We start from the raw sequence: 25,300 nt of genomic DNA, 5'->3' as shown, positions 1-25,300 counted from the left end.
TTTGTTATTGTTATTTTCATTTGGGGAAAATGAATCTCGTCCAGCAATTTGCACATGTACTGATGTGGAAGTGAAGTGGAAGTAAAATAAAACCAAACTGGAGTATTTGGGTCAACAACAGTTGGAAACGGTGAAGAAGCATGAAAAGGCTAACAATAATAATAATAATAATAATAAAAAAATCTACATCATCTTATTCTAGTATTTTGCTTGAAAGAAACCAGCAGCTACAAGTAGTCATACGATTGTATTCTTAATTATATATATTTATTATATAGTTCCAGATCACATATGCATTACTTTCCAAAAGATGTACTGAAAAACAAGATGGGGGAAGATGTGTTGACATCTGTCTCATCATCTAAATTCGGTTTATCCAATGTGCAACACCTCAAGAGAGCTCTTAAATAAAATACCATAAAATAAATGTGTGCAGCGTGTTGACGCTTCATGTGTTGTAAATGGCTTCCATGAGCAGACAATGTTTTTGAATGCATGGCAATATATTCAAATGAGTTTTTGATCTCAAATCTGTCAATCTGTGTGTGTGTGTGTGTGTGTGTGTGTGTGTGTGTGTGTGTGTGTGGGTGTGTGTGTGTGTGTGTGTGTGTGTGTAAAGCAGTGTTACCCAGCAGCAAAATACGGGAGCTGCAGATTTTCTCTCACGTTGTAAAATGGCTTTGGAAATAGGTGGAAAACACACTAATTCATTCTCAGTCTGTGTTCTCTTACCAATCTGGGTACTTGTTCAATTAAGCACATTAAAATGATTTTGCAGCACCTTCCACTCACCCTGGTAGCGCCATCTCTCATGGCACTCCCTGAAAAATGGGAGTGGAGTTGTGAGATTGCTATCCCAGTGACTCACATCCTCAGAGGCAACGCTAGTTTTATTTATTTCCTTCTAGCTCGTTTGAGTCAACAATCTCATCTCTTTTCAGATCTTTGATGTTTAAAAATACACATTTCTTTTTTTTTTTCCCCTTTTCTTTTACATCAGGGAACTGATGGGTACACCAGATGTATCACAGGGTTTTGAATGTGTGGAGAAAAGAAATTACAAATTAACTGAATAGAAATCACAAACAAAATCCAAAATAATGTGAGACACGCGGGCATTTGCATATTTATCACTTTGAAATGTGCATCTCTATAGAATTTGTGGGTCCCCATTGTAAACAGCACGGGCAGAATCAAGTGGGTCACCTTCAGGTCTCAGCTGCATTTGGACAAGGGCAGTCTTTAACCTTTAAAGTTATTTATTAGAATGTGAAAAGCTGAAATGCGGGTGTTGGTTGTTTGCACTGTTGTGTTTATGATGTGGATGGTGCAGGTGGCCTGAATAATCCAAGTCAGAAGTCAAACAAAATGAGTGATTCACAGTCTAAGACGAAGCACAGGAAGGGAAGTTGTGGAAATAAATAAGTTATTGCTCCATGTTTTGCTCTGGGGCACAGTTGACTCTGCTATGAACTTGAATCTCGTTAGTGTTTATCTTTTTCTTTTTTTTTCTTCTTCCTAGAGACATTTGTGGTATTTATTAAAACTGCAACATAAAGTACGGTGGCCAAGAAAGGACATCCCACTGCAGACACCACAGCGGGTGGTGGGGGGGGGGCCCAAACAAAACCAAACAAACCTGCAGTGCAAGTGAAAAAGCCAAAACGGAAGTGTGTGATCCGATTCTGCAATTGTTCAGAGTTCTGGGGACAATTATTGTTGACCGGAAACTTTTCTTATGTGAAAGAATGAAGAAAGGTTTTATAAAATGATTAATATTGTGATGTGACTGTACTTTTCAATGTGTTATATTGAGCCATTTAGCACCAGGACTTATACAAAGCTGACCTAGCTAACTTTAGCATTAACACATAGCGACATTAATGACAGTGTTATTAAAAAAAATTAAAATTTTTCGTTCTTCCATTCTTCTTCTTCTTTGAGACAGCACACATCCTTTTCATTCATGTCCTGCTAACGGTGTGGTGAATCAACCTTTATTAGGTATTTCTGGTGTTTCTTCATCATCGAGCAGACAATGTGCACAGCCAGGACAGAAACACACGCACTAAAAGAGGGTGAACATGGTCAGGAGGAATGGCAGACCATGCACAAACTGGCAGGTTGCTGGTTTAAAGCCCTGCTCCTCCAGGCCACATTTGAAGTGATACCAAGTTGTGTTCGATGGCAATGGGAACTATCATTAGTGTGTAAATGGTAGAAGCTCTCTGTGTAGATGCTCTATGAGACAGTGATTGTCTTTTACACGCTTTAAGTGGCTGATAAACCAGAAAAGTAGTTAATTTTGATGAACTTTTGGAGGAGACACGAGTCCCTCTCTCTGTCTGACTGAGCAGCACTCCCCCTCCCTCCCCTCTCATGTGGGTGATGTGTCTCATCCCTGCACCTGTTCCCTCACTCATATTTTTCATTTCCAACTCATTGACAGAGATGTCGATCAATAGTTTGTGCCTATTGCGTTCATACTCGCAGCGTGAGCAACTTCTGCTGTTGCTGGAGGATATGGAAAGGAACACATGAATAATTTACGCCAAGCAGGAATATGTAAACGGGTAAACAGACACCAGAAACAAAATGCAAACAATTGCAGCAGCTCGCATGAATTAATAGCTCGGCTGATCCCTGCATCCTGCTCATTGGAGATCCATCCTCTGCGACTGACTCAGGGTCAGCTGGTGGTGGTGGTGATTTCTGGTGCAGGATTAGTGAGTGTGGTGTGGAAATAGGATTGCACTATATTTTCAAGCATTTGTTTGCATAGGTTTTATATAATACTATATACTATAATAATGAACAGAAACACAGGGCTTTTGTTTCATACTTTTCATGCATAAAATTTCAATTTTGGACCTCATACGGTTTGTAATTGCCAAGTATTGCTGTAATTGGACTGTTCATTAGAAAGATGCTGACTTGGCATTTTCCTCTTCAGTACCAATAAGAGGTTTGTTGTGTAATGAGGTTTCTGTGCATTATTATTTAACTCAAGCACTGCTAAAACATCAGTGTGGTAAAGAATGCCAAAATGAAATTCATTCGGTGAGTTGTGTTAAACGCAGTTGTGTGTTGGTCGTTGTCATGTGTCTGGTTGACAGTGTTGTGAACAGTGCTTAGTTATCAGCAGTAACCATGATGTTCTGAAGGCACTGGCAGAATGGAGGGGCTGACGGGGGGAAGATGATATGTAACAGAATGGCCCAATTTGAGGTTGCCAAGGGGCCCAGGAGTGAGAACACTGACCCAAAGACGGATCTGGGCCCAGCTGGCTCCCCTGGACCAACCTGACAAGTTGCCTGATCATAAATAGCCGGGGCTGCAGTGGAGGGTGAAGGTGGTTTGTCATCAGGCCTGGCCCCAGCCACGGCACTGACTCCGAGACAGGAAAGGAATTTATCACTGTATAGTGATAAGACAAGGCTATTATTGTTTCTGTCCTCCTCCTCCATGTACCCCTCCCATGCGAGTAACACATTACCTTTTTCTATTCTCTTCCTCTTTTACTTGTTCCTCCTTCCTCTGATCTTCTATCATCTTTTATTCTCATGTAAACATGCACCGCTGCTACCAATGTGTTTTGGTTTTTTTTTTTTTTCTTTTCTTTCCTTCTTTGTTCCTTTTGACTGTCTCTCCTTCTCCACCACTCTTTTTCTGCCATCGGTCATATCGTCAGGATACTAATGCCTCCTTGCTCTGATAATCACCAGATATGTGGCGGATGATAATGACTACAGCGGGGTTCTATACGAGAACCCTATTAAAATATTAATTGCTGGCATAATCAGAATGATTGAGAAGGTGAGAGAAAAGGATGATATAGGAAATATTACAGGCGTGTAGGAAAAGCATCTGAGAATGAGGTAGTGCTAAGAGGAGAGGGGGATGGAGAGGGGTGGGTGTGTGAGGGAGAGTTATGTGGTTAATAGAGTAAGGTTATTTAGGGGTCATTCTTATCTCAAGTGTTTTGAGGTTTTAAAAATTGTATTTGTCTTTAGATGAGGCAAACAAAATCCCCTCTTTTCCCCTGTGCCCCTCTTGTCTGCTCTTCTTGTTGATCCCCTAAGAAAAATGTCATTTTTTTCTTTGTGTCTGGCTCACATGGTGCCACGAGACTTTAAGCCTGGGCCTCAAATGCTCTAGTTTATGGTATGTGTGTACCCCCCCCCCCCCTCCCTGTATGCCGGCCGGATGCAGACACCACAGGCTCTCTCTCATTGTCTCCCAGAGCAGCAGCTCAGCTGTCAGGAGCGCAAAAGATGGATGAATTATCACAGAAAGGTCTCCTCCAGCACTCTCACCTCATTTAGATGCTCTGTTCGACTCTTGGTAACGGCATGGCAACGTGTTAGCTCAAATCCAAGCTCCAAGCCCCCCCCCCCCACCACCATCTTGGTTTCTTTGTTTCCAAATTTATGATAATGAGCAACGGGGACCCAAGGAATCATGCGACCCCTGCGTGCTCCCTCTAATTTCTTCCCCAGTGACACATCAGCTGTGACAGTTGTGGCGCTGCGGTAGCTCAGGGTAACTTCCTTATCTCCCTTACTGCCTCTGGGTGTGACTGGCAACGATGGGGATTGCTTTGTTCGTGTGTGTGTGTGTGTGTGTGTGTGTGTGTGGGCGTGCGTGTGTGTGAATGTGTGTGTGTGTGTGCGCAGTATGTGTCTGCAAATTCACTCACTGGGACATTATTAACACCCTGGAGACCAAGACCTCTGGACATTTTTAGCCTTCATGTGAGATTATGCACTGATGCAAGTATAATGTATGTGTCTTGTAAATCACATACAGCATTGGTTTGTGCGTTTGTGTGCATCTTTATAACCGCATTCCCAGTGTCTCTCCTCCTCGCTGTCTCACTTTTTCAGCGCTGGCTTAAAAAAAATAAATGAATAGATAAAAATTCTGTCACTGAGCCTGATTGAAATGTTTCCTTTCTGCACTCATCTCCATGGCTACCGAGTGAGAAGCCAAAGCTGAGACTTTGTAGGCCCCCGACAGGCAGCGGAGTCAGCAGGCACTCAGTAGCAGGAGGAGATGGGCAGAGGCAAACAGCCACTTAGAGGTGCAGAGGACGAGCAGTCTGGCAGGTTATGGAGAGATCTGACTGTTCGGCTCTGCAGCCTGTGGCCAAACGCCAAATAGACAGAGATTGATAGAATTGTATCAGCTTTAAAAAAAAAAAAAAAAAAAATATATATATATATATTTTTTTTTTTTTGGGGCCATCAAAAATGACCTGAGTTGTCAGCTAACCTGCCCATGAAAATATCTCAACCTCAGTCAAAAAAGTAAATTCTATTTAGAGGAGTCAGATAAGCTTACTTGATTTTTTTATTTTTTTTTTGGCTAAACTATTGTGTAGATTGTTTTGTGTTTTAGACCAAATCGTCCTTCGGGTATCTCCTCCAAGGCCCTTGTTAGCTGCCAACAGTGTAATATGGATGAGTGTAAAAAGCTCAAAAGCAGATAATATTTCTCTTTAAGCTTCAAGTAGAGAGCAAGATATAAACCTCATTAGATCCCAGATAGTCTTGACATAAGTGTGAGGCTTTCACAGCTTTTTCTAATTGTAGATGTCATCTATTGACTAATGGTACTTAATAGCAGTGATTACTGAAGAAAAATGCATAAATTGACTATCTTGCATATTTGTATACATACTGTCGGTTTTATCAGCGCACACTGCCTTTCGTTCTGAATGCACTTCACCTCATGCTCATCCTCTTGCCGCAAATTGCTCTGAAATGCATCTTTAATTGATTCTGCTCATTAGATTTACTTCAAACCCACATCCTGCCAGTGTATCAGTGTATCACAAAACGCATTAATTTGCCTTTTTTTTTTGTGCGTGAGACCTGTCCGGTAGTCCGACACTGCAATAAGGCCACTCCGTTTTCTTTCAGGCTGTTTATTCATCTTTGAGTGCACTGGGCCCAGGGGGTCTGCTTTTAGGTTTGTCTCCATCCAAGGCATTTTTTATTTATTTTTTTAATTAGAATTTTCCTAAGTGGTGGCTTTAGTAAGCTATTAGTGGAGCAGATGAGAGGGTAAGGAGAGAGAGAGAGTGGGGGAGTGGGACCTCTTTGCCGCTGACCCATATTGCACAACATTAAGCATCTCAGCTTTCTCTCCTGTCCACCCTCTACACCCACAGGCCTACCAGCACACACTCGCTCTAACTACATCCTCCATGGCTCTACTTTCTGTCTTTCTCACCATCAAATTCTCTCTGTCTCGCTTCCATCTTCCCTTGTTCCACTCTGTCACAGTCCTTCGTCTCCATTTATCCCGTCTCCAAAGGCTTGTTATGCCTCTTGCCTTAATGTGCTCACGCTTTCCCAAGAAGTTTGTGTTGTTAGAGCTGGACCAAAGGCTGGGGAGGGGTGCAGTCAGAGCTGTGGCTATTCATCAGTGTCATGCCCCCCCCCACACTCTGCTTCATTACTGACTGGCTAATGGTACAGATCAGTGCAATTTATTTGCTATAATTAGCCAGCTCCATTTGGCCAGTAGAGCCCCAGTAAAGCCTGCTAGTCTCGTGCTGCCCCCCACTCACCACGCTACACTGCGTATGTGTGCGCACCAATGCTTGGCTGATGGGCTGAAAGAGTCATTAAAAACTACACTAGCACGTCAGTTTGACATTCTCCATTGCCCTGTGTCAACCATGTCTTTTAACGTCATGCCTGATTGCGGAGCAAAAAGCCGTGAGCCTCGTAAAACTTTATAAGCTCTCCACTTGTAAAATAGTAGCAGGGTGTATTGAAAAAGCATTGTGGAGAAAGGGGGCTGGGGAATGAGTGAGTGACCAAATCAATCAGCGAGTAGCTAACTGACAAATGACAAGTGAACATGCGAGCAAGCAGGCTCCCTCTCTCTATACAGTCCGTCGCTCATCGTCGGATCCCACTCGACTTCCTCACTCTCCTCCTTGACTTCCAATTTAATCTCCTCCCCCATACCTTCCTGCATTCTGCACTCTTTCAATCTGCCCCCCTCTCACTTAATCTCCTTGTCTGTCTCCCACTCTTATGTTCTTAAAAGCTGCAGCCTCTTGTTTCATCGTCCTATGCAATTTTAATCTTGGTCCCCAGTGGAGGGAAAGGGGGCGGTACCACACCAGCCATACCAGTCGTGGTGCAAGCTCAGGGATAGTACAGTGTTCTTCACTGAGGAGATCAACCTTCTCAATAATTTATCCCCAGCATGTTCTTGCTGCTGTTACTCTTTTGTATTGTTCTTCTTTCTAATGCTTTTGTTTACAATCGGCCCTTGAACTATGGTTCATCAAAATTTTCGCTGCATTCAGTTGCTGCTTTATCAGGTTAAACTTTATTTGCAGCAAATAAATTCGTTTCTCCAAACAACAAATCAGTATGACGCAATGCAGACAAGGTGCGGAGTTGAACTATGACATTAGACGACACGTTAAGAATTGACGTGGCAAACAGACTCGGCTACTTTGAGCTGTTCTCGTCTCAGAAACAGCTGGCGTCCCGGGACTTTAGTGGGATAGTGAAAAATGAAATGTATAGTCAGCTGCAGTGAAGCAGGCCAAAACACCTCGGCAGTGAGGAAGGTCACGGGCAGGTGGCTAAACTCGCTCAGGTTAAGAGGAAGACCATGAGCATACAAGAGCTACGTGCACTAGTGATTTACATCTGAGTGCAGCTCATCAAGCCCAGAATCACACGGGTCCTACCTATGTCAGCCAAAAATAAATAAATAAATAAATAAATAAATAAATAAATAAATAAATAATGAGACGATGAAGCTGCAGCGGTCACATGATCATTGATCCTCTGTGATCGAACAGTGGAAATACTTCACCGACACTGAACTTCTCCTTCTTGCACAAATGAAGTTCCTTCATACAAGATTGTGAGCTTCATTTGAATGCGTTGTTGTGACTAGTAACCCCTTTTTTCATCTGGCTTCCTCCAGCAGGGACAGTGTAAAAACCAACATCTTTTATAATCCAAAGGTATTTAAAGAAACGTGACATTGACCTAGCCGTGGTCCAGCAGCCCTCACGGACTCCAGGGGCCAAAGGTATAAAAAAAACAACAACAACAAAAAAAAAAACATAAGTATGCAATCTTTTGCCAGATTTACATTCTTTTCCTAATCAATTTTTTATATTTTCTGAGAATTTACAGACTGAAAGATCACGGAAAAATAGTGGTGATCTTTCCCCATTTCCTTTCCTAAAACTGTTTACTATGAATTACAACATGAAATTCTCAGTTTTGGATATTTTTCTCTGTGTTTGAAACAGAAGCATATTTAATGCACCTTTTCTGCTGTGGCCTTTCTTCCATTAAAGTTGTGTATTAAATCGTCTTGAGTGTGTCAAAGGAGACCACGTGGGAGTTGCTCTCTATATATAACGCTGGCAAATGAATTGTGATATTGAACACTGGCATTTTGTGAAACCACTGTGAGCCTCTGGGTTTGACTGTGTGCTGTTAATTCCTCCCCATTTACCGGAGGGGGTATTACAGGCTCCCAAATAGATTATTGCCGGTTAATTTGTAATGAGTGGCCTTTTCATATGTGTTCAGACTTGACTCATCCTCCTTAACTACCTCGCTTTTATCTATTTCCACTGTAAATGTTCAGTTTTTCCTCCTGCTTTCTCTTCTAACTGCCCTTTGCTGCAGCTCTTGTAGCTGCTGCCACACTCGCTGCTTTGATTCTGTGATTAGCATTCTGCTGTATCACCATTCTGTCTATCACTTAACATACAGCGGAGAAGCACCCCGGAGTGAAACGCTGCGGTTGTTGTCAGTCATGTTCAAAGTTAAAACAAGACTCAGGCACACAGCACGCACACGCAATTGCATACGTTGGTGAGCATACACGTTAGACGCGCTGAAATGCACACACACAGACACACACACTCACAAACACACGCACAGCAGAGATGAGAGCTATGGCAGCCGCAGTTTGCTGAAAGCCATTGAGGTCAGAATATCATTAATTTAAAAGAGCAGCCATGCGAGGTGAACTTATTACTCACTGCTCAATAGTAGAGGAAGCCAGGAGAAAGTTTTACCCCAGTCCCCGTCTTTATCTCCTGATTTCACCCACATCAACCTTGGATAAGACTCCTGTTTATATGGTTTTATATATACTGTCACAGACTTAATCTACAAGACACTCAAAAGCACGCACCCCCCCCCCCCCACCCAAAAAAAAAAAAAAAAATAGTAGTGACTATCTGTCTCCTCTGGAGGGTACAGAAGTCTCTGCTTTCTTATCTGTACAGTAAATAGAGCTGCTGTTTTAGGACTCAGGGACAGATTAACCATAAGCGACATAAGAGAGGAAGCTCCTAAATGATTAGTATGCCGCGGGTCTCCAGCTAAGGGTGGAGCGTGTAGTCAATTGGCTTCCATTGACCCGCCAGTCCGCTCCTCATTACTTCATCAGAACCAGTGCGTCCTGTTCTCTCAGTCCTTTTTAACATTGTGCTGGTGCCCGTGAGTGAATGAAAGCAATGCATGCTGGTTACTCAGGAGAAGACGACGGGTTCACCACCGCCGCACCGTGTGTGTGATTCGTTCAGCAAATGTTTCCCGGAACATGAAGACTCGTTCCCGTTGCCGGAACAGTGCTGTTTGCATAAGAAGCCGCAGATGAGCCTCACGGATTCATTCAGTCAGGACGCAAAATCATGCAATCGAACACAAACCTTTCCTTTTAAGATATGTCGACAGCGAGTGTTTGACCGTTTGACCACAAATGTCTCTCCCCCCCCCCCACTGTCTCACACACACAGATCTACAAATTGCTTTGCAGTTCTCATTATTGTCTCCTTTTGAGATATCGGAAATGTATTCCGAGTAAGATGTTCTTTTTATATTTTCACAAGATTTATCACATGAAGGGACTCTCTGCGAAAAGGTCGACTAATGATTTAAATGTAACAGTGGTGATATAAATACCAGGAAGGTATTGTCACGGTACACTTCACCCAATCTCTTTTTATTGATAATTGCTCTCTGGCTGTGTATCAGGCCCAGAGAAGATTATAGTGCTTCTTTAGCCCGCAAGAACTTTTTGTTCTCAGGAAGGAAGTTTAGTCAAAATGATTTTCTCCACACTTCAAAAGAAAATGCTTGAGGGACCTAAAAAAAAAAAAAAAAAAGGAAGAGAAAAGATTTGAAAGTGAACTCTTTGTTGAATTCTTCTGTCTATGTCCGTCGACAGCATTCTGACATGTGCGTGATATTTACAGAGCTTTGTTTCGTTGTCGCACACGCTCCTCTTTATTTACAGGTGCCATCCTTCACTTATCCGGGGTCGGGTCACGGGGGTAGCAGCTTCAGCTCACAGTAACCATTATGACAAAACCTGTCGGCTGTTTGAATATTTCTTTTGCATACAAATCACAACATAGTGAGCTATTTGTGTGTATGTGGAGATTGTGATGCTTGTTTGTTTGTTTGTTTGTTTGTTTGGGGATTTTTTTTGTTTATCTTAGTATCACCTCATATTCACTCATTTATTGTCAACAGGGTTTTTCAGCATGCATTTTGGTGTCACCTTAAGTGAACCTGCCAGTCATTTAATTTCCAGGTGGCTCTCATTTGAGGTTTTTGTATTTAGTCACATTTAAGGTGATCACATAAATAAATGAGGCCAGTCAAAAAGCACTCTCACCTCGCTCCCTGGAGCATTGCCTCCTCGTAATAGTCTCAGATAAATGGTTAAAGGGAGATGTGCTTGACTCATGTGCTGTGTACTCAGAAGGGAAGCAAAAATAAACAGGGCGATAAAGCAAAAGATAAATGGCAGAGCACAAAGACATGAATTTACCATTTATTTTCCATTGGGTTTGCTTTTAGGTAATTTGTTCTGCTTTATTTGTAATACCATATTATTTGTTGGAATATCATTTGCACATGAATTGAAAACGCGATAGCATCCAGAGAATTTTTTTTTTATTTATATTTTATTTACATTTGGAACTTTTGACAAAGCATGTTTTAGTTGAATAGTAATATGAAAACTTTGGAATTGAAGTTTCTGGTTATATTTGGCAGGAAAGTCGGGGTCTTAGCGCGTCGGCTCTTTGGTGTCTGGTCTTTGATCTGGTGGTGCTTTGAAAGACCCCGCAGGCCGTACTTAGACCGTCCATGTCAAGTTGGACTGCAGGCTGATGATTTCACAGCACGGCTCCTGATGAAAATGGCCCTTTTCCGAAAGTCTCCTCAGCTTTCATTGTGTATTATGTTTATGTTCTTTTGCGTCGGCCTGTTTGGACAGTAAAGATGGTAAAATAGCTGAAAGGGGAATGCATCACGAACAAAGCAGGTTTCTCCTCTGTTGTAGTTATTCAGCAAAAGGAGATGATTTTTCAGATCAAAGTTTTTACGATCAGTGAGATTGCAGACATACAGGAGACATGCAAGAAGATATCCAAACAAAGAGGTAAACAGCTCCTCAACACGGATAATGTTCGCTCGAGAATTTCATGAAATGCAGTGTAAGTTGTAAAAGAGAAAACACTTTAATATTTTGCTAAATTCTAGATTTATTTTGTGTTTCCTCGACTCTGATTGTTTCTTGCAGTAGGTCAGCCATCTCCTCTCTTTCTTGCTTTATCTCTGCACATGAATGTGAACATGCACAAGCGTCTGCCTATCTGCCTCACTCTCTTGTCCTTGATCACATCATTCTGCCTGGAGCTCCATCCAACACACATCTGCACACACATGCACGCACACCACTTACCCCAAAGCCCCCCATCTAATTCAGCCCACTCAGACTCATTGTTAACGGGACATATTGGAAAACCATTAGTGCTAGTTATGCTTTATAGCCACACGTTCTCCCCTCTCTGTCTTTTAATCACAATCCATCCCCTTGTGTGTGTGTGTGTGTGTGTGTGTGTGTGTTTGTGAGTGTGCGCGCGCTGGCCTCTGCGCACACTCTGTGCATGACAGTAACCCCTGCTCAGCAGACAGTAATGAACCACTTTCACCGTAATGCGCTCGGGACACTGAAAAGTCACCCACTCCTCAGCTTTTTATAGGGGAGCCAATAGCACAGATGCCACCTTTTATGGCAGCCCATCTGAGCTGCAGCAATGTTGTGCATTCATGATCCATGTCAGCCAAATGGGATCCAATGCAGTGCAATACAAATAAAACGAAGTTGGAGTAAATAGGGTATGGATTCTCTTTTCTTTATATGAACTCCTCATAGGGGCAGAAACCCTTATAGGCAACTTTATGAGTATCCATTCAATCCTTGCAGTTCTAAACAACCCAGCTCTCATAAAGTGTTGAATATCCTGTTACTGGTCTGTATTGAATTGTATTTAGGTTTGATTGTCCATGACACTGTGTGCGTGCGCGCGCGCGCGTGTGTGTGTGTGTGTTGTGCTTTGTAGGCAGCATAGAGCGATTTGGCCGTTTTGACCATATGCTCTGAAACGAACCTACGCATACGCACGCGCTCACACACACATTCGTAATGAGTGGATTTAAATTCCGGTTGTTCTCTCCCAGCCAAGGCAACTGTCATCATTGTGCAGCAAAAGTCCCATAATCCATCTGTGGCATGACAGCATCCTAACAGCTCCACTCCACAGAAAAGAAAAACTATTCTTTATGTCTCTCCATTTCTCAATCTCTTCCTCTTTTCTATTTTCCTTACCCCTTCTCACATTTCCCCCTGGACTGACTCTCATTCTTTTCTTTTTGTCTCTGCACTTTTCTTGTATTGTTTTTTGGTCCCCCACTTCATCAACCTTTCTGAGGAAACTTTTTTTATATATATATATCAGGGTTTTATGAGAGTTCATGCTCACTAAGAAGAAAAAATGAGTGATGACGATGATGAAGATATTCCTGCTTCTAACCATGCTATTGATTAAAATAATGATCGCGCTCGGAATAGCAACAATGCTGTTGATGATGCTGATTAAAATGGAGATGCTGATGAGGATGATGATAACTCGTGGTGATAAAGGTTGCTCGGCACTTTTCTCAGCTGTGCCCATGTTTTCACCTTGTCCCAGATGGAGAGAGACAGACAGAGGGGACAGACGCCAGCCGCAAGAGGGACACTCGCTCCTCTACCGGCCACCATAAGAGTGAGGACACCAGTGACAGCAGGGAGGATGAGGCGGCAGTAAGTCTTTGTTTTCTGTCTCACCGCTCTGGAACCGATAATAAAGTGATGCTCCTGTCGAAAATTCGCTTAACCTCCCTCACCCACATCCCTCTGACTAAGCAACAAGGAGGCTTATTGCTCACATTCTGAAGGATGAAGCACATGTGGAGATATTTGGAATATAACTCATTTATAATTAAAGTATTAATGTAGTATTAAAGTGTCTGATCTTTCCAGAAGTTTAGTATCAAAAGTAAGTTTTTGGTCTTAAATATATTTAAGTATTCAAATTTAAACAATTAATGTTGTGAATGGACAAGCAAGAGGTCAGAATTTAGACAAATATTGAATTAACTCTTTTGACCATATGTTCCACCTTAAAAATGACTAAACTAATTCAAAGTCTGCTTCCCCTCCCATTTCTTTATTTTCCATTTGCGTCCATTCCTCCTTCCCCCTTTAGTAACGATCCAGTCATAATTTGAAAATCAAACATTTCTTGTTCATCTTCAGTCTCACTCTTTTTGAGCTCGGGACAAGTGCTGCAGTCTGATCCGGCTACCATTTCGTCCTATTTTATTTTCTAGTCACAAAGTCAAAAATATGCCTAGGGGAAATTCATGGCAGTAAAAATATACTTCTCGTTTATGTGGGGTAAAAGGTTGACATAAATATCAAAATTCAATTAGAGACTCCCAAAAAGCAGTTACGAACTATTGTTCACTTGTTACATAAACACCACTGATTTCTCATGTGTGTCTGGAGAAGCTCATCACGATTGCGAAAATCTTAATTTAAATCAACGCTTTTGGCTAATTCCTCTGTGCACCAACTGATTAGTGCAAAAAAAAATAAATAAATAAAAATACATTCAAAAACAGCGCTCCCTCTTTCCATAAAAAAGAAAGAAAGAAAGGAATTAAAAATGAAAGGAAACAAACTCTGGATACAAAGTGAAGGTGTTCATAAATGAGCTTCCTTTTTAAGGGTCAGCCTTCGGCATTTGGAAACTTTACTTTTAAAGGAAACTCATCCACAGTTTATCCTCGTGACCTTGCCCACTGCACTATTTTATTGTTGTTTCCAGCTCTTGGAGGCCACAGCTCAAAATATACTCTGAATCCATCATGAAATTTAACCTCCTCCTCCAGGGTTTATATCTGTGAGTGTTAATGCTGAGAGATGTGAAACGAGACAGAGCGATATCAAACAGCAGAACCTGAGACAGAGTTTGGACCACCGCCAGCGATCGCTCTCACTGGGTACACGTGGCAGTAAACCGCTGAGACAATCTCACGCTTTGCCTCTTAGCTCCTGTGACAGAAGGTGGATTTTAAGGTTAGGCACAGTAATTCTGGACCAACAGATTAGTCTTAAGTACAGAACCTGCGGAGCAAATGAGCTCCAACTGTCTGCCGAAATGCCAAACTCCTGTGGTGCTGAAAAGAAGCCCAAATGGGGATTATTTACCCCCCTCCCCTCCCCAAAAAATAAATAAAGTAAAATAATAGCTTAACTGCTGTCATTATTTTTGACAACACAGTTATCCAAATCTGTTCTAAGCTCTGTGTGCAAATGTTTAGTCTGATCTAAATGTCTGCTGAGATGGATTACAAAGAGAGAGATCTTTCTAGCTCATGCTTGGAAAAAGATGATTAGTGTTGAGGGCCCCCTGCAATGCTCTTCCTCCTTATTTGTGGGTGTTCAGTCTCTCCAGGACAACAAATTAGAATTATTAAATTAGATGAAAAATTGATAGGAAATAAGATTTGGGGTCTTTGGGTTTGTAGATACTTCAATCAGAACCGTAGTTGGTCCTGCGCTGTACTCAAATTGTCTTCAGCCATTTTCGATCTGTTAGTAAAGTCAAAAAAGACTCTTTTAAACCTCTCAAGATTTACCACTAATCATCTGGCCTTGAGGCAGGCAGTTTATTGCCAGCCCCTCCTTCCTGAAGCCCAGTCAAGCAGGTTTCCAACCCAGCACTTGCCACTCATGTTGACAGACTCTCTACCTTGAAGTAGTATCTTGCCAGAGACTCATTAATTTGTAAAACTAAGTGCTGAGGAATCCCACCGTGAAGGCAAACAATCCGCTGCAGTAAAATGTTCACTGCATGTTTGGCTGTCTGATTTGTTTGATGTTGAGAGACCAAAACCACCGAAGGCCAAAGGCTGCGGACAGGTACAGATTAATGAGCCGTATCAGATCTAGTTATTGGAGTTTTGATAGTAAAACTACTTTTACCTTCTTGCCCGCAAGGTAGGATCATTACACACGACTATAAAAGAAGTCCCTGAGAATATGGTTTGAATTCAGATGGATTCAGACAGTTGGCAGTCAGGAATCAGGCCGTTTATTTGACTAAAATGGGGATATTTGCACCAAATAAGAACCCATAATTCCAAATATCCATACTGCTTGTGGTCGACATACACTTGTATCAGCGTTCTGAAATCCTGCAGATACGTGTGAGGGGGATTCAGTTCATGTTCACATCAGATATCAGCAGTTTACTTTGTTTACTTTGAACTGTGTAAAACGTGGACATCACACAGGTAAGAGCACAGTGGGACTAGACAGATAGAATGCGGTAACTCCGATAACTACACTTAACCAATGGCCTTTACAGCTGCGATCTGCAGAAAAAAGCATGTCAGGATGCACAGCACGTTGAAACCCTGAGCATGCTGGTGGATCAGCTACATTAGCAGAAGATCATATCAAGTTTCACTCCTGTCAGCCAAGAGCAGAAATCTGAAGCTGCAGGAGAAACAGCTTCACCAATACTGAACGATTGAAATATGGCGTGATAAATCTGGATTTTCTGCTGAGACATTCAGATGGTGGTGCCAGAATTTGGCACCAATGACATGAATCCCAACCTGCCTTGTGTTAACAGTCCAGGCTGCTGATGGTGGTGTAATGGTGTGGAGAATAGTGCCTCGGCACACTTTGTTGCCCGTAGTACCATTTCATCATTGTTTGAATGCCACAAACTATCTGAGAGTGTTTGCTGACCATGTGCATCTCTTTATGACCACAATTTCCCATCTTCTAATGGTTGTTTCCAGCATGATAACACACCATGTTATCCAGTAAAAGTGAACATGACAGTGAGTTCAGTGAACTTCAGAGGCCGGATTCGAACCCATTAGAACACCTTTGGGATTTGGTAGAATGGGAGGACAAATGTACAGTTGACAAATCTGCAGAACATTACATGATACAATTGTGTCAACCTGGGCCAAAATTTCCGGGGAAGGTTTCCAGCATCATCCAACCCTGTTTTAAAGGAAGAGGACGTTCCATTCAGTATTAGTATATTGTTCCTAATAAAAGGACTGGGATTGTATTTTGCAGTATCGTACTATCGCAGTTAAACTGAACTGAACCGAATGTGCAAAAGTAGTCATATCCTTTGGAGATCTCACCATAAAATACGCAGCGTAACATCAGTCTAACAGACCGTGCTTGTACCCGGCCACACACAAGCTACAGCTGCAGTTTAAGAGTTTGAGGCTCAAACGCTGTTAAACTTAAAACCCAAATTGTTATGATATTGCTTTGCTGCTGTCAGCTAGCCATGGGGAACAACAAAGAGAAGGAGAAATTATCTCATTCTATAAAACGCAGTCGTCTTCAAAATCGATTGAAGTGAAGGCTTTAGGAAATGTGCTCGAAGAGATAAGTCCTGTGAGGGGAAGTCGGCAGGGGTGTTTCTGAGCGGCCCTACTCTAAACTTTAAACCTGCCTGATAGTGTTCGGGCTCCTCTTCTGTTGCAATCAAATGCAAAGCGTCTCTCAGGATGAGTCAGCCCCATGCACTGAAGCTCAAATATTCAGTGGCTCCGTGAGCATTCTGCTGAAGTCCCTAAAAATGTGTCAGAAAGTTTATGGCACTCTCTTTATGAATTTTAATGGCATTACTTTGTCATTTGCTCCCTAAACAACCAGTGATAGATTTGGCTTGCTTCAAATAATGATCACGTAGATGAACTGTGTTCGTACTTGGATGGCAAACATGCTCTAAATCATCACGATTACAGTATCGGAGATGGAATTGGCCCACTGCAAGAGGTGCTTATTTGGATTTATGATCTTTAGAGGACAAGACTGAGATCCATTTATGGTTGTCTATAGCTGCTCTATTCGTAACGTACAATATGTTCCATGCTTTCAAATGCGTGTGCGTGCCAACGCACCTCACCTTTAAGACCACTGCGTTAAGCTCCATGACCATCTCTCTTTATATATAATTTATATTCCCATTTACCAGCTCTTTGTTTCAGCAATGCTCTCCCCAGGTGTATGTTTGTGTGTTAGTGTGTGTGTGCGCGCGCACTGTGTTTTGTAGCTCTCCAGGCTTTGCCACTCACTCCGCACCGATATCTCAACATAATGTGAGCCTGCTCCAGTGAGAGCTCTCCTTCACATACAAAATGTCAGTGCCAAAGGTCAAACCTGTTGTCCATGTTTTCAGGGCTGATAGTCAAAGTTAAGTTAAACGCTGTGTGTGTGTGTGTGTGTGTCTCAAAGAAACGGAGACAGAGAACGGATGTGGCAGGATGCTTAGGTGTGCGTCAGAGGAACAGAGCTTGCCCCCTCTGCTTAGTTTAAGAAAAATGTATCATTGCTTGCTGATTAAAGCGATCTAAAGGCCTGTGATGCCTGTTGCAAATGTAAGTGAAAGTCACTTATCTGTCTTAATTTTTCCTCACAAACAGGATGTGGTGGCATCCTGGGTGTGAGTAGAGACAAAGAACGCTTCCTTCTGATAAAAGCCTCGTAAACGTGTCCCGCGCCTCTCGTTTGTGGTCAGACGGGCAGATTAAAGCTGCGGCAGGAGGGTAAAAGAGACGGCAGACAAAAGACAGGCCTGGAAGTGATTGAAGGAAAGAGGAGAGAATCACAACAAAAGAGGGGCGGGAAGATGACAAGCTGGTTCTTCCATATGGGAAGTAATTGCGTTTCTCCTTCACTCTGTGATGGCTGTGCCTGAGCAGCAACTGTTCTGCCTCTGCACCTTCCTTTCTTCGCCTGCAAATCAATAAAATTGCATCTTAAATACTTAACAATGTCAGAGGGGTAGGCAATTACAGTAACTGACTTTGGGTTTTTTTTTCTTTTCTTTTAATTTTGGAAGATGTGCAATACCACTGTGGCCACCTGCTTTTCAAGCTGAAACCAGGGCGGATTTACGCCGTCACAAGGGGTGTGTGTGTCTGTGTGTGTGTGTGTGCGCGTGCTTGTGTGTTTATCACCTCCAGGGGAGCCTCTAAAAGGTTGCCACTTTGTCTGACAGTCTGACATTAAGGTTTTATAAGGCAAGGCATGTTTATGCCATCATGCCATTTGGTGCGTATGACCATGCATTAGGGTGTGTGTGTGTGTGTGTGTGTTTTTAATATGGATTCTGTGCTCTGCATCTTTTTTTTTTTACTTTTTTGCGTATGAGGATGAGAGGGCACAACGATGAAGGCGAGATAGGAAGGTTTGGATTTTCACGGGTGGGAGTCGGAGGAGAAATGGAGACCGAGGAAAGGATGAAACTTGGAATTAGTCACATTGAATAAAAGGAAGTCTGAACTGGAAAACCACATGATTTTAACATTTTATGGCCAAAATCACAGTGAATACAATCATTTTCTATGTTCTGCAATATATCCTGTCTAGTAAATGTGAAAACAATACAATTGGGGTCGTTTTTGCTGTGGTCAGACAGAAGCTGTGGCTTTGCTCTGTAAAATAATTGTCCCTGATGCAGAGGGACTTGCTGTAATGACAGCTAATCAATACAGAGCACAAACAGGTCCAGACTGTACATGGGTGAAACATCTGTCCAGCCGCTGTTTGACTGTTTGTTGTGAAAATGTTTGGTTCCCTCTGTTCATTTTTTTTTTTTTTTTTTTTTTCTCGACAATCCCCCCCGTCTGCTCTTCACAATTTGTACAAACACAAAAAAATATATATGTTCTCAATAATATACAGCTGAAAATTTAAGCCAGTATCACAAACATGATGTAGTACGCCCCAAGGTAAGGGATATCATACTCGCAGCCCTAAAAGCTCTGCCAGTCAACATTCAAGGTCGACATCTCTGCACTTTCCCAGACATGAATAAAGACAGAGAGTAAATGGCCAGTTAGGCAAAGTCTGCAATCGAGGTCAGAGAGGAGAGGAGAGGTTACACAGGGGGGCTGAGAGGAAGGGCTGCACCGTTCTCTTTCACCTGACTGAGATTTTAATCATTGTGGTAATTTTGCAGCAGCTCATAAACTGCAGAAGCCAGGCCTCATTGTTAACCTCCCATAGCTTTCAGGGCTGTAAATATGGCCGCCTCGCACCTCTCCGGCCTTGCTTATAATTTATGGGAGATGGGGACGTTGCTGGCGCTGGCGCTGGAAGACTTTTGTGAGAAAGATGAGGAGCAGAGAGCACAGAGTGACTAGTAAACAAACACGCTGGCTGATCAGCGAGACACGCAGGCTCCGATTTGATGGCACAGTGCTGTGACTGGCTGGGTATTAGGGCCTCATGCAACCTGTAAAAGGGCCCAAACAAAAGGATTAGCATCATGGCATAATTGCTCAATTTGAGATTCTGATTTCACTGTGGAGATTAGTGACATGTGGCTCAATTTTCCAGGTACCCATTAGTTTTGTTTAGTATCTCGGTATTGTCACGAATTTAAAAGGATAGTCAGTAAACATGTGGGGGAAATGACTCCGACTGGTGAGTTAGTGGCCTCATCTCTGACATTTGGCTGACAGAGTTTTTCTCCTGCTGGCTGATTACATTCACAGCCAGCCAAGTGGAAAGGGAGCCCCCATGAGGTATTTAGTACATTATCCCTGGTGCCCCGTCCCAGGATGTCTGAACTTGCACTTTTTGCTTCTTGCCGCTTTTCCCACGTTAGTGAAATTTTTATCCTTAGTCAAGGACTCCACTGTCTACTGAAGCCCTTCTTCAGGTTGGCAGTCTAAATGAAGGTTTCAGAGCTCAGATCTGCAGCAGTTCACACTCACAAGATGCCCACAGAAAGATGTGAGGACACAGTTTGCCATTGTTGCTACAGTTTCCACTGGTGTCAGATTCCTCTGGTGTTCATCTTTTACAAGATTAGGTCCTAAAGCAATTCAATGTTGATATATTTTGCATCATGTTCATGCAGATTTAAGACTTTGAGGTTAAAGTCTGAGTCTGAGAGGGCAGGGAACAGGACTGGGTGGCCATAGGTATAAAAATGAAACACTTTATCTAATCATTCCAGTTTTGCCACGGATTAAAGTCAGTCGAAGGACTTTGTGCAGGATTTATCTGATTTTAAAATTTTTAGTTAAAACTTTTTCAGTAACTGTCCAGACTGAGAGTTTCTCCCTGTGATTTTTCAAGCTTGCAGGTGTTGACAACTTTGTTATATGAGGATGCTTGAGGGTTCAGAGGAGAATTGTTTTTCCTCACGGGGTTTTCAGCACGATCAGGCAGTCTCACTATCACTTCAGAGGCATTTGTCAGTCTGGTGCTGTGTCACAGACGATGAGATCCAAGCTATGGGTCTGCTATAAACGGCCAGGCGGTCCTCCAGAGCTGCCTTCACACTCTGCTACCTTTAGCCCAACTCTAACAGGGTGGAAGCCTGTTTCTACAAGATCTGCAGCTTACTGTCTTCATGCAATGTACTGTAACATCCACACAAAGAGGCACGCTATAAAAATAAAAAGAGACCGCAAAGTACAATACCTTTCCTCACACCAACCAAATCATCTCTTCTCCTTTTCAAGTATTAAGAGCACTTAGCTTTATTTCCATCCACTATATCCCAGATAGAGAGGAAAAGAATAATACAGTGGGATCACGCTCAATCCTGTTAGCGCAGTCTATTGAAACTCTGGCTTTGCTTTCTCCCAACTGGCTCTGCTCCAGCAGCGGTCAATGCTAAGCTGTTACTTGCTGGCAGTTTGCTCTCACTGCCCAGTGTCACGCTGCGGCCATGCTGGGTGAAGGTCATCAGGTCAGAAGATGTGACACTGGGCTTCATCCCTGCTTCTCTTTCGCACTTCCACCTTCATCTCACTGTCACGCCGGCGTAATGGATGCCAGCTGAGCGTGGTCAGAGTGGACTGAGGATGTGGTGAGTGCAAGTCGACGAGTTACAGTGGCGAGGTGTTGAAGTTGTCTGGCTGTACGACACCTTTGGTCTGGTCAGGGTTGGTTATCAGGCAATTCTTTAATTCTTTTGTAATAATTTCCATATCTGGAAATTTATACTCTAATCACCCCAATAGTGGAACTGTGGTGTTTGAAGTCAAATGTATATTCTTTCCACCTCTTCCAGTATCCTTGCTTGCTTGCTTGCTACCTTCTGTGCTAAGGAGCTATATTCCTCCCTGCAATCAGCTCAATGCTTACTTCACAACCCTGTAAAACAAATATGAGACACTTTCTTCAGACCTGTCTATACAGGATGTGACTTGATAAGAGTGGGACCCTTGACAACAGAAAGAGCTGATGGTTGAAGGCCCTGCATGGGAAAACACATCAACCACTGCAAGAAATAGTTGTTGAAGTGCAGAATTTCTAAGTGCTTCTTGGCTGCATTGTAGAAAATAGCGCTGGAAGTGAAAGTTGTCTGTGTGCCAGACTTTAACAAGCAGGTGCTGGTCCTGTTGCCACTTGATAAAGGGAAACAAAAACCGAGCACACCTCCATTTTTCTTCTGCTCCATAAAGACTCTCAAAGAACCGCTTAACAATAGAATCAAGGCAGGGATAAGAGTCATACTGAAAATCGCTGAACAATAGAAGTAAGCGTCCTCTGTCTGTCTTCATCGTTCGTGCCAAATCTGCAACCACTCCGGCATTTACTTGAAAAGAGGCAGATAAGGGAAGACTTGGCTGAGTAACGCCATGGATGGATGGATGGATGGATGGAGGGATTTTTGGTGTGGGCTTGTTGTGTTTCTGCGGGTCGGAGGAGCAGATTCATTTGCATTCCTGTGGGAGCATTTCCTGCTTTCATCAGTATTCTCTGTTTACCCGAGTTAGAGAGACTGCCATATCTTTGAAGAGTTGGTCGATGTTTTTCGCCAGTTTTTCTCTGGGGAGTTTTCTATAGGTGGCGGCTGTTAAGAGCGTCTCTCTCTTTCTCTCTCTCTCTCTCTCTCCTCTGCACCCTTTCATTTGTGTCCTCCAAATATTAACTAGCATCAGGAGATGGGAACTGGATGCAACGCGGTGTTGATACAACACAACAATTTTAACCTTTTGTAGGTGTAGAAGCGCTGGTTTTAATTTATTGAAATATTCACTCCCTCTTCAGAAATCTCTTCAAAACGTCAATCAGAACAAGCTGAATAGTTTTCACATAAAAACTCAATCTCTTTGTGTTGAGCTGTTTCTGTGCCACTCTTTTGGGACTTTTAACTTTTCTTTTTCATTTCTCCTTACTCTTTTCCATCATCTCCTTTTATCAAACCTCTCCACTCGGCGCTTTTCTCTGCTCCTTGCTTTTCGTCCTGCCCTCCTCCACACGGAGCCGGAGTGTGTGTTTCCAGTCTATAATAGAGTGTCTCCAGTGGTGGAGCAGCCCATTGGTCTTACCCCTCATTGATCTCTGTTGTCCCCACGCTGTCCAGGCAGAGGCCAGACTCTTGGAGCCTACTGATTGATCTCCTCTGGATCTTTTCCTGCCTGGCCACCCATGGTCACCCACCTTGTTCTCTTTGTGTCTCCAGTCCCCTGTAACTTCTGTATGCTTTTCTGCTGCTGCTTTTCATATTCTTCCCTTAATGAGAGAGACTTGAGAGACTATTTTAATGTTACTCCATTACATATATGGACAGATCTTTATACTGCGTGTTAAAATATTCATTTATTACTTCTTATGCGCATCCACCTTTCATTCATAGATAGGCCTCAAATTGATTTTGTGTACAAAGTTAGACATGTTTCGCTTTAATTTTAAATCCTTGATGTTGGCAGTATGACAGAAGAATTCAAGGCCACAAGGCTCTTAAAAGAGCTTTCAGCTGCCTCTTGATATTTATCAATAGATTGTGTTTTTTCAGTTGTCATGGAGAGCAAATTGAAAAATATTTAATTAATCTATTTTTTTTTTTAGAAGGAACACATTATATTTCAAATATATATGAAATATTAAGAAGGTGATTACTTTTTTCTTTTCCTCTCCTTTTTTTTACACTTTTAAACCGATTTATTCTCAATTATTAATTAACTGATGAAAAAAAAAGAAAGCTGTTTTTCATACTTTGTGACACTGTTTTTTTTTAATGATGCAATTTGCTTGTCAGCGCTAAACTTGGATTGCTAAAAGGTGTTTACATTTCTCTTCAGAAGGCTGTCTCTGTAGTTACATTTTTCACACATTTTCGTCATTTTAATTCCTCATTTACAAAGTGTTTTTGTATCCAGTCCAGCTGGAAAATATTCAGTGTTTACAGCAAAATAGTTTTCGCTGTACATCGTTAATAATGCAAAGGAGATCAGCCGTCCCTTCTCCTTTTTTATCCACTGCTCATCGTTCCACCTCCTCCTCATCACCTCTGTATCGGCCCCATTAGTGCCTCCATACCCTCCACAACTCTTCCTTTAGTCAGGTTCTCTTAATTCTTCTTCCTCCTCCTCCTTATTTCAGCACATTTATTATCTAGTGTTTGCTTTTAAAGTCATTATAATACTGCTGGAACAATATAATTATAACGCCATAATATTGTGGTCATTACAAGCACCTGCACATGACAGTGAAGGATCACACGGATGTGATTAACATAAAACCCACAGTTTGACCTTTAAAAGTCTTTCTGAGTAGAAAATTGATACAGGCCTCATTTAGCAGCTTTTCCAATCAAGCCGTTCTCATCAGATATGATCTTTCACATTAAGTGCTGCTGAGACAACTTACATGTCATAACAGCACTTCAAAGGAAAAAAGAAAAATGAATGGATTTAAGATTAAACACTGACCGTGGCTATGAAAGAGCTGAGATAGTGGAAAGAAGCTGAGATAATGGTAATAGCCTTGACGGGGGAATCAGGTAGTCTACCAATCGAGCAACAGGAGGAGACATAGCAAACCCCTGAAGTTCTTTGTTTAGCTCTGTCATTATTGTCAGGATATCAATTTCTTTAAGCGTCCTCCTGGATTTATTCTGTCATTAAACAACCTGCTCTCTTGATTTTTTTATTTATTTATTTATTTATTTTTTTTCTCACTTGAGTCGGTCGAAGTTTGCAAGTTTATCGACACATGAGTCAATGCTGCTGGCTGGCAAGCATGCATGGATCAGACACTTGTGAGGTGGTTGCTGGCGGGAGAAAACCAATTTTTATTGGCTTTTTCTATTTGTCTTACCGGACAGTACCAACACAATGTTAATTGCAAACAGTGAATCAATGGCAAGATTTGAGTGAGCGGCTCCTTGTCTCTGGTTTGTGGTTGTTCATTATTGAAATTTTTAAAACCAAATCACTTCTGTCATTGTGAAGTGTGGTTCATGAAAGTAACAAAGAATAAGACTTAAAACACATTTTCCAAGGTCAAATCAGACTTTTTTTGTGAACACAATTTAAAAATATAGAACGCATCTTATTAAGGATGAGTTGGCCCCTGTGTTTTGAGTAACTTTAATTTTTTTCCAACCGACACATCTCGGCGAAACTAAATCATAGCAATCATCCAGCACCAACAGCTTCAAAGATGAAAACGAACTAATCAGTCTATGTTGATGATATTCAAGGCTTGTTGCCTGACAGCGAAATGGCAAAGAATGGAAACATTCTCCAGCTGGATAAATTCGCACTGAATGAAATTAACAAATCTTCACCAAATGGCTGATATTTATGGTAGTTGTTAAAATGTCCATCCTTAAATATGCTGCTTCACTTAGCCCCCCCGAACATGTAGAAATTTATAGGTACCAGTGTAAAAGCAGGAAGAAGCAGCTTTTTTTTTTTTTTTTTTTAACTGCATTATTGATAATTTTTTCACCAGAAAATCTTTCTCAGGGTCAAGATGATTCAAAAGATTTTATGTTGCTGCAATTAATGTTTTGCCTCCTACAAATGCTCAGTTCACCAAAGAGGTTTATGTGGAGGTTTATTTGTTAATATTTTTTATGCACAAAAGAAAG

General features: G+C 42.0%; 1 protein-coding gene across 1 annotated transcript in view; it reads left to right on the top strand.

Annotated features, from left to right (window-relative positions):
• The window catches only part of b4galnt4a (beta-1,4-N-acetyl-galactosaminyl transferase 4a), a 115,933-nt gene that overhangs the window by 25,162 nt on the left and 65,471 nt on the right, over positions 1-25,300 (top strand). The window contains exon 2 of the mRNA XM_029522577.1: positions 13,055-13,167. Coding sequence (XP_029378437.1) covers positions 13,055-13,167 — 113 coding nt within the window. The remainder of the gene's footprint in view (positions 1-13,054; positions 13,168-25,300) is intronic.

This window comes from Echeneis naucrates, chromosome 16 (genome assembly GCF_900963305.1).
Source record: "Echeneis naucrates chromosome 16, fEcheNa1.1, whole genome shotgun sequence".
In the NCBI taxonomy this organism is placed as follows: Eukaryota; Metazoa; Chordata; class Actinopteri; order Carangiformes; family Echeneidae; genus Echeneis; species Echeneis naucrates.
Note: the sequence above shows the minus strand (reverse complement) of the source record. Positions and strands in the feature narration are given on the sequence as shown.